The sequence below is a fragment of the Dermacentor variabilis genome, chromosome 9, assembly GCF_050947875.1.
Source record: "Dermacentor variabilis isolate Ectoservices chromosome 9, ASM5094787v1, whole genome shotgun sequence".
Taxonomy (NCBI): Eukaryota; Metazoa; Arthropoda; class Arachnida; order Ixodida; family Ixodidae; genus Dermacentor; species Dermacentor variabilis.
The window spans coordinates 67,093,811-67,108,413 of record NC_134576.1 but is presented as its reverse complement, the minus strand read 5'-3'; the positions used below and the strand labels follow the sequence as shown (position 1 = coordinate 67,108,413).

The 14,603-nt window shown below is 45.9% G+C and overlaps 1 protein-coding gene across 1 annotated transcript in view; it reads right to left on the bottom strand.

The window, feature by feature from the left end:
• Nucleotides 1-3,471: 3,471 nt before the first annotated feature.
• LOC142592774 (P protein-like) overlaps nt 3,472-14,603 on the bottom strand; it is a 37,764-nt gene continuing 26,632 nt past the window's right edge. The window contains exons 12-17 of the mRNA XM_075704440.1: nt 11,121-11,275; nt 9,975-10,102; nt 8,380-8,544; nt 5,567-5,657; nt 4,542-4,635; nt 3,472-4,051 (exon numbers count right to left, since the gene is read on the bottom strand). Coding sequence (XP_075560555.1) covers nt 3,964-4,051; nt 4,542-4,635; nt 5,567-5,657; nt 8,380-8,544; nt 9,975-10,102; nt 11,121-11,275 — 721 coding nt within the window. The 3' untranslated portion in view covers nt 3,472-3,963. The remainder of the gene's footprint in view (nt 4,052-4,541; nt 4,636-5,566; nt 5,658-8,379; nt 8,545-9,974; nt 10,103-11,120; nt 11,276-14,603) is intronic.

Here is a 14,603-nt window from a genome sequence, read left to right as displayed (position 1 = left end):
CTTCATCCAAAGCCACTTAACTGTTTGGAACTTTTACACACAGTTCTCGATGGAGGTGAAACGAATGTATACATTGCATTTGCTTTACATTGCCTGTACGATATCAATGGAGCCACGAACCTTCGAATGGTATGTTTCCTCTGACCGTGATTTATAATTAAAGTGACGCGCTTGCCACCCTTTTTTCTTCGTCCTGTGCAACTTGTTTAACCCAACGCATGATGCCTCATGTGTGTCACTCAGTCCTGGCTGCAGAAATGTAGCCAGAAATTCGCTACTCAATAACGAAACTAGTCGTGTGTGGCTTGCAGGCTAATGTTCTTCGTAAATGACTGAATAGAACTGACGCTTACATGCCTGTCACGCGGGCAAAGTATATTGCACTTCGAGCAAGTGGGCTTCACCGTGCTAAAAGTCATTTTGGGGAAGCGCTGCTACACGTGAAAGAACAGCTTTCTTTCAAATTGGTGGCGATGATGATAGGAAGTCGGAAGCCAAAGCATATATTTGTAGATAGACCGACAGCGAGAGTAGCTTTTGCTGTTTTTATTAGGCTGGTAAATTTTATTACCTTGTAACGTTAGCAATTAAAAAAATGTTAAATATACTCCCTGCTCTGCTTTCAACCTTACTTATTTTTCACTCATTGCCAACTAGGCTACACTCTTCAGCGCATCGAAGTGTGTAACACACTCCTCGCTCAACGCACTTGCCGAGGAGTGCGCTCTGCAGTGAGTGTCACTAAGCGTTCCCGTGTGACAGCCCGCGAATGACACTAGCGGCAAAGTGCGCTCGCTCAAAGTGCATTTAAGCTTGCCCTTATGACACGGGCATTACTGTTTCTCTCACTAGAAACGTTTACGGACACAACTGCAAGACACGTTAATCAAGCTCAGGAGAGTTTACTACATTGAGCTTCTTCCCGTAACAGCCCTCGTCGAAATAGTCTGCCCGTTAGACAGCAAATTAGGCAGCAGCGTTGGTACTTTAATGCAGTCTCCTCAAAGCTGTACGTTTCCCCGTCGACGTCAGGATTGGAACAGCACTGGAATATTTTTGTCGTACGCCAGACACGCAGGGGAAGAAGAATTTCTTGTAGGCGCGCTATAATAAAGTTACGAGTGGTTTAATATTACCCTCCTCTCAAACCGCGGCGTTTCCCCTCAGCTTGCACATTATGCGGTCACCGCGATGTCCCATCTCCTTCGTGCGGTGAAAGAAGTTTCGCCTACTTCCGGTTGACTCGAACCGAATGTGTATCAGCGTCTTTCCTACGAATATTTTTTTCGTTAGGAGTAAGCCACATGGAGCAAAGTTTCAAGACGATCTTCACGTGGTGGAAAGAGATGCGGTGGCACGACGTGCAAGGTTCGCTGGCTGTCGCCACGTCAAAATAGACGGGTACTGCCGTGGGCCACCACCACCTTACCAATGAAAGTGTATACGTGGTATGCACTTACCCAATGCGGATTTTTGCCTAGTGGCAAGTCAAGGACAGTCGGGTATACTGCCACTTCACGCTGGTTTCGCTGCGAGTATTAAAACAATGCGTTTGCAACTGTGGCACTAACTTCGCCCTTGATTAATAGTTCCACAGCCGGCTAAGCACACCCGGCCACGTAGCATACGTTTTCACTTTATTTCCATATTTCTCAGGCATCTACGTGGCTGATGTGCCGAGTTACTCAATACATTGTAAGTGAGTTTGCGTCGAGACGTAAATCATATTTATTCACATTTTTTGACTGAGAACCACAAAACAATAATTGTGAAGCCTGAGAGATATATATACATATAAGGGGTTGGGAAAGGCAGGAAGGTCAATCTGAAGAGGTTTTTTTTGTTAGCCAGCACCGGGTAAGTAGAATAATAAAATAGCGTCAAGAAACAGCAAAGGCAAGTAAATAGAAGAGCTTGAGAGCATCCCTCAGAACGAGTCTGTTGTAGGCCACACGGACGGAAAAAAATTGACTGCCTTGAAGGGTGACGTCAGCAGAGGTCAGCGCAGCAGGACTGTCTGCTCTGAAAGCCATCGGTCGCCAAGACGCGCCAGCGTGGTCGCGAGTGACTGCCTGTGCGCGCCATGTCGGGGACAACGGAAAAGAACGTGTTCGATGGCTTCCGCGTTCGTGTACTGGGCACATGCAGCACTATCTTACCTTTTGATGCGGAAGCAAAGGATTTTGTAAAAGCTACCCCAAGCTACTATGGGTAAAGGACCATTCTCTCGGAACGGTGAGGAAGTCTCGAAGTCCAGCTGGAGGACGACGTTCCAGACAGGGGTCAAGTCTGTGCAGACATGTGCGCTGGATAGTAGATGTGTTCAAGAACGATTATATGGAGTCAAAGTTTCGCTGCTGTATCTATTCTAGACGGCGGAATTGGATCCTGCATGCCACCATCATAAGCAGACCGAGCAGCTCCATCGGCATGGTCGTTGCGAATCACGCCAGAATGTCGAGGCAGCCACTGAAATCTCTTTGCTTGAAGAGGCAATGAAAGCTCTTGTATTTCAAGAACTATTTGTTCGTAGGGTCCTCCGGTGTAAGGCGGAAAACAAGCAATGTAGAACCGCCTTGGAGTCATGGAAGACTCATTTTTGAAGTGGTTCCTTTCTAGTTATGCGAGGTGCGCTACGAAGTTCAGCAAGCTCCGTGGCTGTCGTTGTTCGGTGTGATGTAGTGAACTGCAAGGAGACTTTCGCAGGAGAAATCACCGATTCTGCAGAATCGTCCACGGTAGTTGAACCATCAGTGTGTAGTCGTGTACGATTGTTTCATTTTTTGTAGAACATGAGCAGCGAAAGTTGCTTGATATCTAGTGATGAGAGTTGCGCCCTCGTTCGAATTCCTGGTATTGTCAGTTGAACTTGTGGCTGAGCCAAGCACCAAAGGGGAAAACAAAGAAACTCGTTACAGCTTTGTAATCTGATGCAATGAGTACACAATAAGGCAGTACATTTTCTGACAAAAGGAGGCGCGTGACCAGTCTTCTGGCAGTGAGGCGAGATAGTAGAAACGGGCGTGAGCACAGTGCCTGGCGTGTGTTCTAAGTGTTTCCACAACCGTGTGAATCATGGCTGCGTAGTTATGCGCAATTGCGATTGTTTCTGATAATGATTCACTACTTTTAATACCTCCTACTCCCTAGAACCACAAGCCATTTTTTTCTTCTCCACATGGTAACTGCCCAAAAGAAGAGGTTGACAAGAATAAAAATAACGCGTCGAAACTGCGATCTGATTATGAGGCATGCCGCATACCGAGGGACTCCTGAATATTGACCACGTCTGGTCCTTTGACGCGCATCTAAATTTAGACACACAAGTGTGACACATCGAAATGTGAACGACCTGGGCGATATCGAACGAAAGGCCTGCAGCTTAGTAGCAGCACTCCATTAACACTTGGCTACTACGACAGGCAGGCAAAGAAGCATTTTTTATGTGCCAGAAGAACACGAAGAGCCGAATTCACATATTCACAATAAAAATTTATTTTACAACATCTGCAAAACATTTCTAGCGGGAAGGTACAGCGACCAACAACCCATACACAAGACTCGTTGAAGCAGTCACTCGGGAGGCACTGGGCGTTGCTTGCTTACAACATTCTGACAGCCTTACAAGAAAAATTTTACGAACATCCGCCGTTAAATAATTTTGTGTATAATAAGTGTAACTGTTTTGAAATACCAGCTTGAACATGCTACGCAAAAAGCGGTACAAACCTGCAAGAAATAACAAAAATGACCGTTTGTTGACAAAAAGCCTAAGAAAAAAAAAACAACGCAACAGCTAAAAAGTAAACGTCCATTCGATACTGGAACTACACTTCAGCTAAAAGTTTACACCGGAACGAATTCCACAGATAAAAGTACAACGCCACATAAAATCGAATAGCTCGCTTAGCGAGAAAACGTGCACGCATTCTTTTTCCTAGACACCATTGGTCAATGGGGCACTTATATATCCCAGTGCATGGCGACGTGGCAGACAAGGAGCCACGTGGTTGACAAAGCCGTTGTAAGCACCATTAGCGGGAATCCAATCCTAAAAAGAGAAGAACACAAGGGTAGAACTTTGTGGTGCCTTAGGTTTCGAAGTGTCGCGAGCCGAACAATTTTGCACGAACTTTTCACGAGAGAGTATGCAGCTATACTACAGGAACGCAGATGATGTGCACTGTGTTACACACACTGTACAGCCGGCACTGTCAAAGGAAAAATACTTGGGCCGTGGTGTCAAAAAAAAAAAGAAGAAACCTGTGCGCTAAAGGCAGCTACATCAGTAGCTCGCTTTCTGCTGTATACCGGCCTGCCAGGTAGAATGGGACAGTGACCTGTGACACTACAAAATCATGTGCGTGAATTTCCATTTGGCATTCTCTTTCTTTCATCGCTTTTAAGTCCTATATTCCCTCGTGCAAGGTACCTAACATTTGTTAACCTCCGTGCTTTTGCTTTTCTTATTAGCCTCACTTTAGCAGCATGAACAGGAAGAGGGACACGTAGTAGTCTAACACCGAATCAGCGTCATTTACCTGAAAAACTCGAAGAAGCTGAACTTGTAGCCATGTTGCTCCGCAACTCCAGCGCAGACAACGTTCGCTGATGCTCCAATAAGGGTTCCATTGCCTGTAAATAACGGCAAATGGTTACGTGCGTATTTACTTCTTTATTCATTTAAAAAATACTATGAGCCTTATTTTTATCAAAGTAGGAGAGCGAACGCGATACAAATAACACAGGAGTGCAGGATACAAACGAACACACAATTGAGCAATAAATATATAATTGTGTAAACTTTGCGTGCAACCGACTGAAAAGAATTACAAAAGAACTTTCAACAAACCAGTTCTGCGTAAGCCCGCAAGGTTGGAGGAAGATTAATGAAGGTGCAAAATTGTCATACACTCGACTTCTACAAAAAAAATCGTACGGATTTCTCAGAACGCCTTCGCCTATGAAGAAACGTTTTTTTGGTGAGGGACGCGAATCTGGAACCAACGCCTTTTTGGGACGGTCGCTCTCCCATCTCAGAGAACTAGGAGTCTAGCGGATGGCAGTGCGAGAGCGAATCAGCTTTGCGGAAGCTCACAAAAATCAGCTTTACTGAAGCTCGGAAGGTGGAAAAAGGTTACTGAGCAAGTCCCCGACCGGACCATATTTTTCGACTGCGAAGCCTCCTTCTGCAAAATCTAGACATTTCCTTTGCAGCTTCGGGCTACAGTCGAGTGGATGACAATTTCTTTTTCGTATTGATGCTTGCGCATGTATACAGCTTCAGTAGGCGGCGATAAGCGTCATACCTGAAAGCATTATTTCATGGCATTGAATCTGCTTATTGTATTGTGCTTCTCAAGCACACCCAGAAAAAAAATTCTCGGACGATCGAGTCCTTTGTAAGCGCAGAATGACTGCCGTGTGCCTTTTGTAGCAGTGCAGCGGCCTAAGGTATAGCTTTTCAACAGTTTTGTCAATGCAAGCAAAATATCAAATGGCACGAATATGAAGGAGCGAGGAGGAGGGGGAAATAAAGAGAGGCAGGAATACGAAGCGTTCTCACCTCCGAGGCAGGCTCCAAAAGCAAGTGCGTAGATTAGTGGCCCCAGCTTGAGGCCCAAGTCGCTTTCAGCAAGAGCGGTCACAATTTTAATCTGGAAAAGACAAGATTGCCCCATTTTAAATAGGTTGAACGTAGTACCGGCGCTGTTCCTTGTCCCTTAGGCGTACTGCTGAGCTCGGGCACTGACAGATGCAAGCAGCGTACACTAACAGTCTGCGTCAGAGCGTATAAGTGTTCCATGTAAGGACACTGGCCCTTGCTCAGTGCGTATGGAGCATCACCTGCTGTAAACGTGAACTGCAACAGCACGGACGTTACTTTCGATAAACTCAAAACTTAATGAAAGGGCGAACTTGCAGTGGCAGGGATCGAGGTGGTCATAGTAGGGCGTGTTCGCCACACTTTTGGTACCGAGGCCTTCGCAGTTCTCGTATGCTGAGTATGCATTTCCTACGTCAACTTTAACTTTCTTTTTGAATACCTTAGGGCATTATGTCAAAAAAATTAAGAAAGAAGAGATGGGTCGACCAAGTGTCGAGGCTAAAGAAGTCTGCGTACCTAGTTGTTCAGATAATTCGATGAATAAATGTTCAATACATTTATATCACTATATCTCTTGTATACGATACCTCTGTAGCTTCTCTATGCTCAATATTTACTCATATTTATCATATTCGTATTGTATTTGAAGTGTAATTACGTCAGCATTGTCTCGTTTAGCATTAAGGCTTCGTTGAACCTTTTTTTTTTTTTGAACGTATGACACTAATGCGCCCCTCGATTGGAATTTTTTTGTCGCTCTCTTGACGCTAATGATAGACATTGGGCCTGTTAGCTCGAAGTGCTTACGGATTCTTCAAAATACATGCGTCTAAGGCTCGAGTGACGCACTCGCGCGGCAGGTTGCTTTCCGCTCTTCCGCCTTCTCCGCCAAGCTGATCTGCGTCCCGAACTCTGGAGTTACTGTATAGGCTCCGCATTGGGAACAAGAGTTGCACCATATGTCTCGCTCGCCGCTCGTGCCGCCTCCGCCAGCCAGGCATTCTAGTGGCACATGGTCAAAACGGATTCCACTGCGTTGCGGAGACGCCAACACTTCGTGGGCCATGCCAACGCTGCGCAGGAAGCGTCCAACCGAGCGCAATTGATCGAGGCATTGTTATTGTTCTTTTTACTCGATGTTGCTGGCCGAAAGATACGTGTGCGTAGATTTTTTTTTCGCGGCTAAATTACCGAACCAGTGTCACACGACGAACTAGCAGCTCTTTCAGTGTGACGGATTGTAAAAAAAAAGTTTTTGCTTGTATAAGCACGTCCGTGCAGACGTTGCACAAATGGATGTAACACGAGTACTTGTAGAATAAAAGCGTAACGCATGCAGCCTTGGGCAGCGTGTGTGTCTGCTACACATGAGACCCATAATGCGGCTAAATTTAAATTTGTACGCGACTTGTAAAACGCGACAACTACATACTGGAATCGTTAGAATCAACATGGCATTGCGGTGAGTGAGGTGGGGGCGAGTCGGTGTAAACAATGTATGAATATCTGCAGTTGCACGCGTCATTCACCGGGATCATATCTACGGCTTTTCTTCTTTATACACGACAAATGTTGGACGTTACTGGGCTATAATTTGAATAAAGGTAAATCTCGGTATAAAAAACCAACATAACGAAATTCTAGATATAACGAAGTATTTTTACTTTTCTTAACCTCTTGTTTATTGAAGACCATGCGTTTACAACCTCAATATAACGAAGTGCGTTTGTGTGCAATTTCTATATAACGAAATTTCACTGCCGCCGCAAACAATGTGAAGACAATAAATTGAAATTTCGGCGGACTCAGATGGTCAAATTGAATTAGAAGTGGCTGCTTGAAAACGCACCTCTGAAATCCTATGCCTCGCGCAGCAAGACCACCGAAGTGGAGCCGTGTCGTGTTCCGTATTAAGTCCAACTGCGATGAGGTACTATCGCGCCTCGCGCGCTGAGTGCTTTCGGTGCGAATGTAAGTGTGCGATCGTGAGACAAAAAGCATAGCCTTCCCGCGCAAGCAAAGGGGGAGAGGTGTTGAGGAGACAGCTCGCTCAAGCGTAAGTTTTTGCGCTCAAGCCTAAGGGGGCGTAAGTTTGGACACGTCTAGATTTTTGGCGAGCTTTCCGGCCTTTTCTGCTGTTGGCTGTAAGCGCGGCTGAGCGCATACGCAGCCACGCACCCTGATTTAGAGATAATCTGCCGCGTGCGCAAAGAGTGGGCGTGCCGAGATGGCGAGGCATCATGTAAGCCGTCTTGCCGCGAAGTTTTGTATTGGAGGTTGCGTAATGTCGAGTTTTGGTGCCCCATTGCAGGGAGAGGCGGAAGAAGCATTCGCTCCCCGCTGCCGGCGCTTTTTATAATAGCGCCGTTGTACCAAGGATCAACTGTACTAGCATTCAGGTCTTTCAGCTGTGATCCCATACGCGCCGAATAATAATTATAGCCTACCTATGAAAACATTACATTTGACGCCCTTTATAGAAGTTTTGTGAAATTTCTAAAGTTCAATAATATCCTAATTATTATCACCTGTGCTTTCTGTAATCTTTAGAGAGCCTTAGATTAGGGCATCCAAGAGTTACGGAACAAAAGCGATGCGGTGTTCAAAAAAAAAAAAAAAAAACTAACACGAGCACAAAGCAAGGCAAAGGGCCTACAAGTTAGGGTTTTTGCATTGGAGAGAGAGGTGGCTTAGGTACGCTACGCCAAAATATTTGTCTTCATACGATAGAAATAATTATCGTTCAGGCAAATGCTGCAAGGACGCCAGACCATGACTGTAGTGAAGGGAATGTTGTCCACAAAGGAGGAGGCCAGGGCGGAGACCCAGGTTATGATCATAATGGAGACGATGAGCCGCGAGTCATGGTGCACGCTGCGTATCCAGTTCTGCGTCAGGTGACCTACGTAGAGCAGAAGCTTCAACTCGACTAGAGCCTGGAACGAAAAAGGCATTCCATGGAATTATAAATCAAGAAAAAAGTGAATGGCACAATGAGTCTGTAGAATTAGGCGGGAGCACCAGCGCAAAACTTGCCTACTCGAGTTGTAGAGCGAAAAAAATAGGGGCACTCCATGAAATGTATATATATATATATATATATATATATATATATATATATATATATATATATATATATATTACTGCTCGCGCACTCGGGGAGCGTGACGAATACCAGCTGACTCGAATTTTCTTTTTTTTGCATGGTTCGAGAATTCCGGTTCATTCAATGATTTTTCGAATGTTGCAGCAAATTTTACGCAAAAGAATTCTGTTTGTGAATATGTTCTAAAGCTGTTGAAAAGAGAGTGGCATAAGAGGGGTAAAAACACGCAGTAAGAAAACTGCGTCTAGTCGCAGACGCTGCTGCGCAAGATCTCAAACTATAGTATCTGCGTATTTGACCAGACGCGCAGCGTCTGAACGACAGTCTCGAAAAGCTAGTTGTCCCGGGTGAAGAATGTGAGAACACTCCCCTTGCCATCGCGTGGTACCCGGACGGACTCACCCGTGCTACCTGCCCTACCAGTGGTGGTGGTAATACCAATGTTACCATAGATAGTGATAATACCAGTACCGGTAGTATGCTATCACTGGGCGGATTTTATCGCCTTGTTAGAGCACTATCTTTGGGATCGGCCAATGAAAACTATTTCACTCACAAGAATTCGCAGTTCTGAAAAATGTTAAACGCCTTAAGGTTAAGAGGGGGGAGCTTTGGGCCAGTTTGTCCGACATGTTTAACGAGGAACTGAACCGCGACTTCAGACGGGACGAAAGACGAAGAAGTGGGCAGGAGGAGCGGTAGGTCTTACGTCGGAAGTCACGGTTCTTTTCCTCTTTAAGGCTTAAGACCAATATGTTTCCGACGCTCGTGAGAAAAGATTCTCCTTTCATGTTGTCTAGTGGCGTCTTTCTTTCAGAACGGAAGAGCTTGAAGGACTAGATCAAGTGTTCTGCATCGCCTGCTGCGTTTCAGAAAGTGCAAGTGGAAGTAGTGCAGCCGACATTTTTGCGGGGAGCTGATCGACTAATGGTGACAGATTTGACGTGGAAGATGCTCGAGCAGTGGAAGTTGCCAGCAATGCCTGCCACGTTAACTTCGCGGGTACCACCGCCGTCATCACCATCTATGGCGACCACGTGACAGCCAAAGCAGCCGTCTTCATTAGCCAGTGTAGCCCTGGGAGGAGGGGAGGTAAGTATAATGGCGGCTAAGCAGCCTGAAAAGCTGCTTTTGCGGCCCGAAAGAACGTTGCGTCAAGAACAGCTAACAGGGAATAGCGGGAGGGGGGGGGGGACAGACTGACTGAGGCGAGGAGTACACGGTAGTATGTCGTAGGCTAGGAATTTACGGTTCACTGACCTCCATGACGACAAAGAGGGCGCCAAAAAATATCAGCGTGGTCCACTCCACGCGAGCGATGACGGCGTCCAATTCACGCGTGTCAGCTAGCACCATGAGCATCACGGCTCCCAAGATTGCGATCCAGCCTGCGGGCACAGAAATTGCGTGGATAGTTCAATACAGAGATAAACACGTGAAAAACATGCTCTCGTTAGACAACGGCGGAGAAGATTGGTTTAATATTTGTTGCATTTTACGAAGGAAATTCTTTCGCCTATTGCAAGTACCCCATAGGCAAGCCCTTTTATTTTTACATGAATTATTCCATGTCGCTAGTAAGAAACAAAGAAGTCGTTCAGCTTTCTCGACGTAGACACACGAAAAATACTGTACTCTATGTTATATCATTTAAAGCGTCTATAAACATGGATTAGGTAGCAGATTGCCTGAAACGGCGTCGGACACGCGAGTTCTGCGAAATTTGTAATAAATGAGTATTTTAGGGCTCTGTATCATATACCAATTTTGTGCGCATTATATGTGCCGTCCGACGTAGATTTAGGAATTGCCACGTATTCATTTAATGGAAAGTTCTGGACATAAGTGGCTCCGTTTCTGTGAATGTTTGTTATGTATAGTTGGATTTTTTTCTTAACTCGTGATACAAATCAAATTTGTGATCCAAGATACACGGTAGTACTGCGCTTTTTATTTCAAGCGCAGAAAACTTCACGTCATTTGGTTTTCTAAATGCCGGATAATTAATTTTCACTCTACATGTACTGGAATAGAAGTTCCTTTGTTAAAGTTGCATAAGGCGGATGAAGGCAGTGGAACTTTTACGTGAAAAAAAGGGAGAAAAAGAAGGCAGGAAAGTAAGAAAGAACACAACCAGAAGCTTGGTAATGTACTTGCAGTTTGCCGCTTTTTTATGCGGCCATGTAAACGCACCCTTTATCGTTTTCTTGTGTTTTTCGGTACGCGCATTAAAAACATAGAAACCACGTTTATTGTGGTTAGCACCTCTATTGTGTACCTAACTTTATCCTTTGTAGAGGAGATGGCTCACAAAGCGCAGAGTGCTCGTATTCCATAGACGTAATCAGCGAGGCATAAGCACTTTTTGACGAGCATATCAGGAGTGCACTAACACACCACACTCACCGAGTGTCAGGTGAATCGCTGGTATGCTCTGGAGGAAGAAGAGAACGATGACAGAGGCAAGAACAATGGTCGACTTCACCAGGAGTGCCGGTTCACGAATCCGGTACTTCTCGCTCAATACCCGGAGATTCTCCCGGAACTCAACTTCGGCCAGCCTGCATTACGCACCACATTGGTGCCAATTGTGTCATCTTTCCACGTGACAATGATTCCGTACGCAGTCAAGAAAAAATGCCGCCTTTTTAGTGCCGAAACCATGACCTGATCATGAGGCGAAGTATTGGGGGGGGGGGGGGGGGGAGTACTACAGGAAAAATTTTCACCACGTAAGGTTTTTCAGAGTGGTCTTAAATCAAAATATACGCTCATTATTGTACTGCGCTTAGTGTTACATTGACGGAACTATTGAGCGAACATAAGGAACAAAACGGGGACCTACGTGGCACGACGTACTTCCATGTTTCGGTCATTATGTTCGTCCATTAGTTCTATCAATCTAACACTAAGCACAATACAATCATGTACCTCCACCAACTAGCACCGTTCATTGCTTTAGGAATGGAAATTTACGGGCGTTTGAGTTTCCTTCAATCGAAATTTGGCCGTCAGCGCAGGGATGGATCCCGCGACCTCGATTTTAGCAGCGTAACCCTGTAAGCGCTATTTTGACGCCATTATGGGTATATAGTGGGTGCCTGGTTAGGTCCATGGCGAACGCCCTCATCCTATGCCGTCGATTAAAATTAAATGTCTTCATTTTTCACGACTACTACGGTGAAGTAAAGAACGACGATAGCGGCAAGAGACAATCTGCATGAAATAAACTTTAGCAACTACCACCATCTCGTACCAGATAGTTCGGTGCACCTCAAGCGTTCAGCATTAAAAATCAGGTTTCAGCTATAGCCGCGTAAGCAGTTCGAACCCGCTATTGTGTATAACGGAATGTTTATGGCGGCGAAGGTAGGATGGGAGTCATGGGAAAAACGAGTATTTCCGAGGGAGCGAAATCTTCAAGTGAAATTTTCCAACAGTGACGCGCACAGTTATATGCTGCCAGAAATAATCGGCAAGAATGTGAAACTTACATTTTTGCTAACCGTCGAAAAGTATACTGTCGCAAAAAGCAGTTTACCGCGGGCCCCTTTTCTTTCCGCGAATCTTGAGGGTTCCTCGATGCGGGGGAAGCCTTTGTGCAGAAATGACAGCGACGGCGCCTCGGGCATCTGCTCCCGGCCGGCCGACGACGTCGCACCTGACAGTCACTACGTAAATGTGTCGCGCACTCTTCCCAGACCCGGCTGTACTGGGCGTGAAAAAAAATGATTAGTTATGGGCAAATTGATTTTGTATGCGGAGTGTTTTCATGACCAATTTTGGCCTATTAAACACTGGACCTGATTGGATCCAATTGTTCTGCCTGCTTCATCGAGGTGACCCATTGGTGGAGAAGCTTGCACCTACCGCCGGTCCGCGGGACCCTTAAATGCTGCAGACACTCATTTAATGACTGGTCTGAGTATTCTTGAAGAGAGCAAGGAGACAGCAGCACACGGCGCCACTTCACCACAGGAGACCAGGCCGTTCAGGTAGGCCGTCGACGACGGGTATGACATCGTTTTGTATGTAAATATGGGTACAGTGTAAATCTGAAGTAAATGCCAAGTTAATAAACCTAGTCATTCGAATGGCCCTTCTCGTCGCCTTTGTACATGCGGATCTCGACTTGCCCCTGCCGGAGCTCACCCCCGCTTATTGTCTCCCTTGTGAGTCGATGCGTCGGAACACTAACAGCTCCGTCACGTTGCTACAACAGTCTGCAGAACGACACTAGGTGTTCCAATCCCACACCAGAAACGCCCTCGCAGTACTAAAGGGTGGTTTATTGAAATCATCATCATCAGCCTATTTTATGTGCACTGCAGTGCGAAGGCTTCTGCCTACGATCTCCAATTACCCCTGTCCTGCGCTAACCGATTTCAGCTAGCGCCCGCGGATTTCCCAGTCTCATCGCCCCACCTAGTCTTCTGCCGTCCTCGACTGCGCGTCCCTTCTCTTAGTACCTATTCTTTAACCCGAATTGTCCAACGGCTTTCTAACCTGCGCATTACATGACCCACCCAGCTCCATTTTTTTTCGCTTAATGTCAATTAGAATTAGAACCCGTTTGCTCTTTCATCCAAACCGCTCACTTTCCGTCTCTTAACGTTATGCCTAGCAGCATTCGTTCCATCGCTCCTTGCTCGGTACTTAACTTGTTCTCAAGCTTCTTTGAGAGTCTCCAAGTCTCTGCTCCATATGTCAGCACCGGGTAAATGCACTGATTGTGCACCTTTTTCAATCATAATGGTAAGCTTCCACTCAGGAGCTGACAATCGCTGCCGTATGCGATCGAACCCTTTTTTCTATGAATTTCCTTATCATGATCAGGGTGTCCTGTGATTAATTGCCCTAGGTAACCGTACTCCACAGATATTTGCCTTCTACATAATAATCTTCAACCCCACTTTTGCAGTCTCTGTTAAGGTCCTCAATCATTTGAACTCGTCTGCCGCATCGCTGAATACAACAATGTCATCGGCGAACCGAAGGTTGGCGAGATATTCGTCGTTGATCCGAACTTCTATGCTTTCGCAGTTCAATTTGCTCAAGTAAAACTCTTCCTTGAGCAAGTTGGTTCATGCTTGAATTAGTAAAGGCAAGGCGCACAAGACCAGGACTCAAGGAGAACACAAACGACCGGACCGGCGCCCTCGAGACTGGCAAGCTGAGACGGCGATCAGGTTGACGCACAAAATGGCAGGATCGGTGCGAATGCTTTGTTGAAAGAAAGGGTCCAATGTAGAAGAAATATGCTCAAGTAAAACTCTTGCTTGGGCTAGTTGATTCGTGCTTGAATTAGTAAAGGCAAGGCACAGAAGACTCAAAATGGACGATTCCTCGGGCGTCAACGAAGACAATGAGCATCGTTTTGATGCGAGACTTGCTCATACGCGCCTTCCTGGGGTGGGGGGATGATTTTGAGTGCCACTCGCTGCTTTTCCTTGTCGATTCTGGGTCTTGCTAGAACATCTAGGATTTGTTTCCGGTTACGCCAGAGTTAGGTCTGGCTCATTTTGAATCAAATCCAACAATTCTTGACAGCCCAAGACTCCAAGTTCTTTATGATCTTCCGTCAACACTTTCGGCACAAGCTTCGTGCAGACCATGCGCATTTACACACTGCCCGGACTAAACTGGCGCCCGGCTGCGTTGGCAGGGTGGAACCCTCGCGACATTTCCTTACCGGTTTTACCGCGCTTACATAGATAGTGGCATCATATATTCATGGGCATTACTGTCCTAATAGACCCTGTGATACTGGGAGTAAGCTAATGGGCCTATTATTTTCAATTCTTTAACATCTCCCTTTTTGTGGATTGAATAAACGTGTAAAAAATCAAGAGCATGCTATGCCAATGGCCGTGAGGGTACACGAAACAA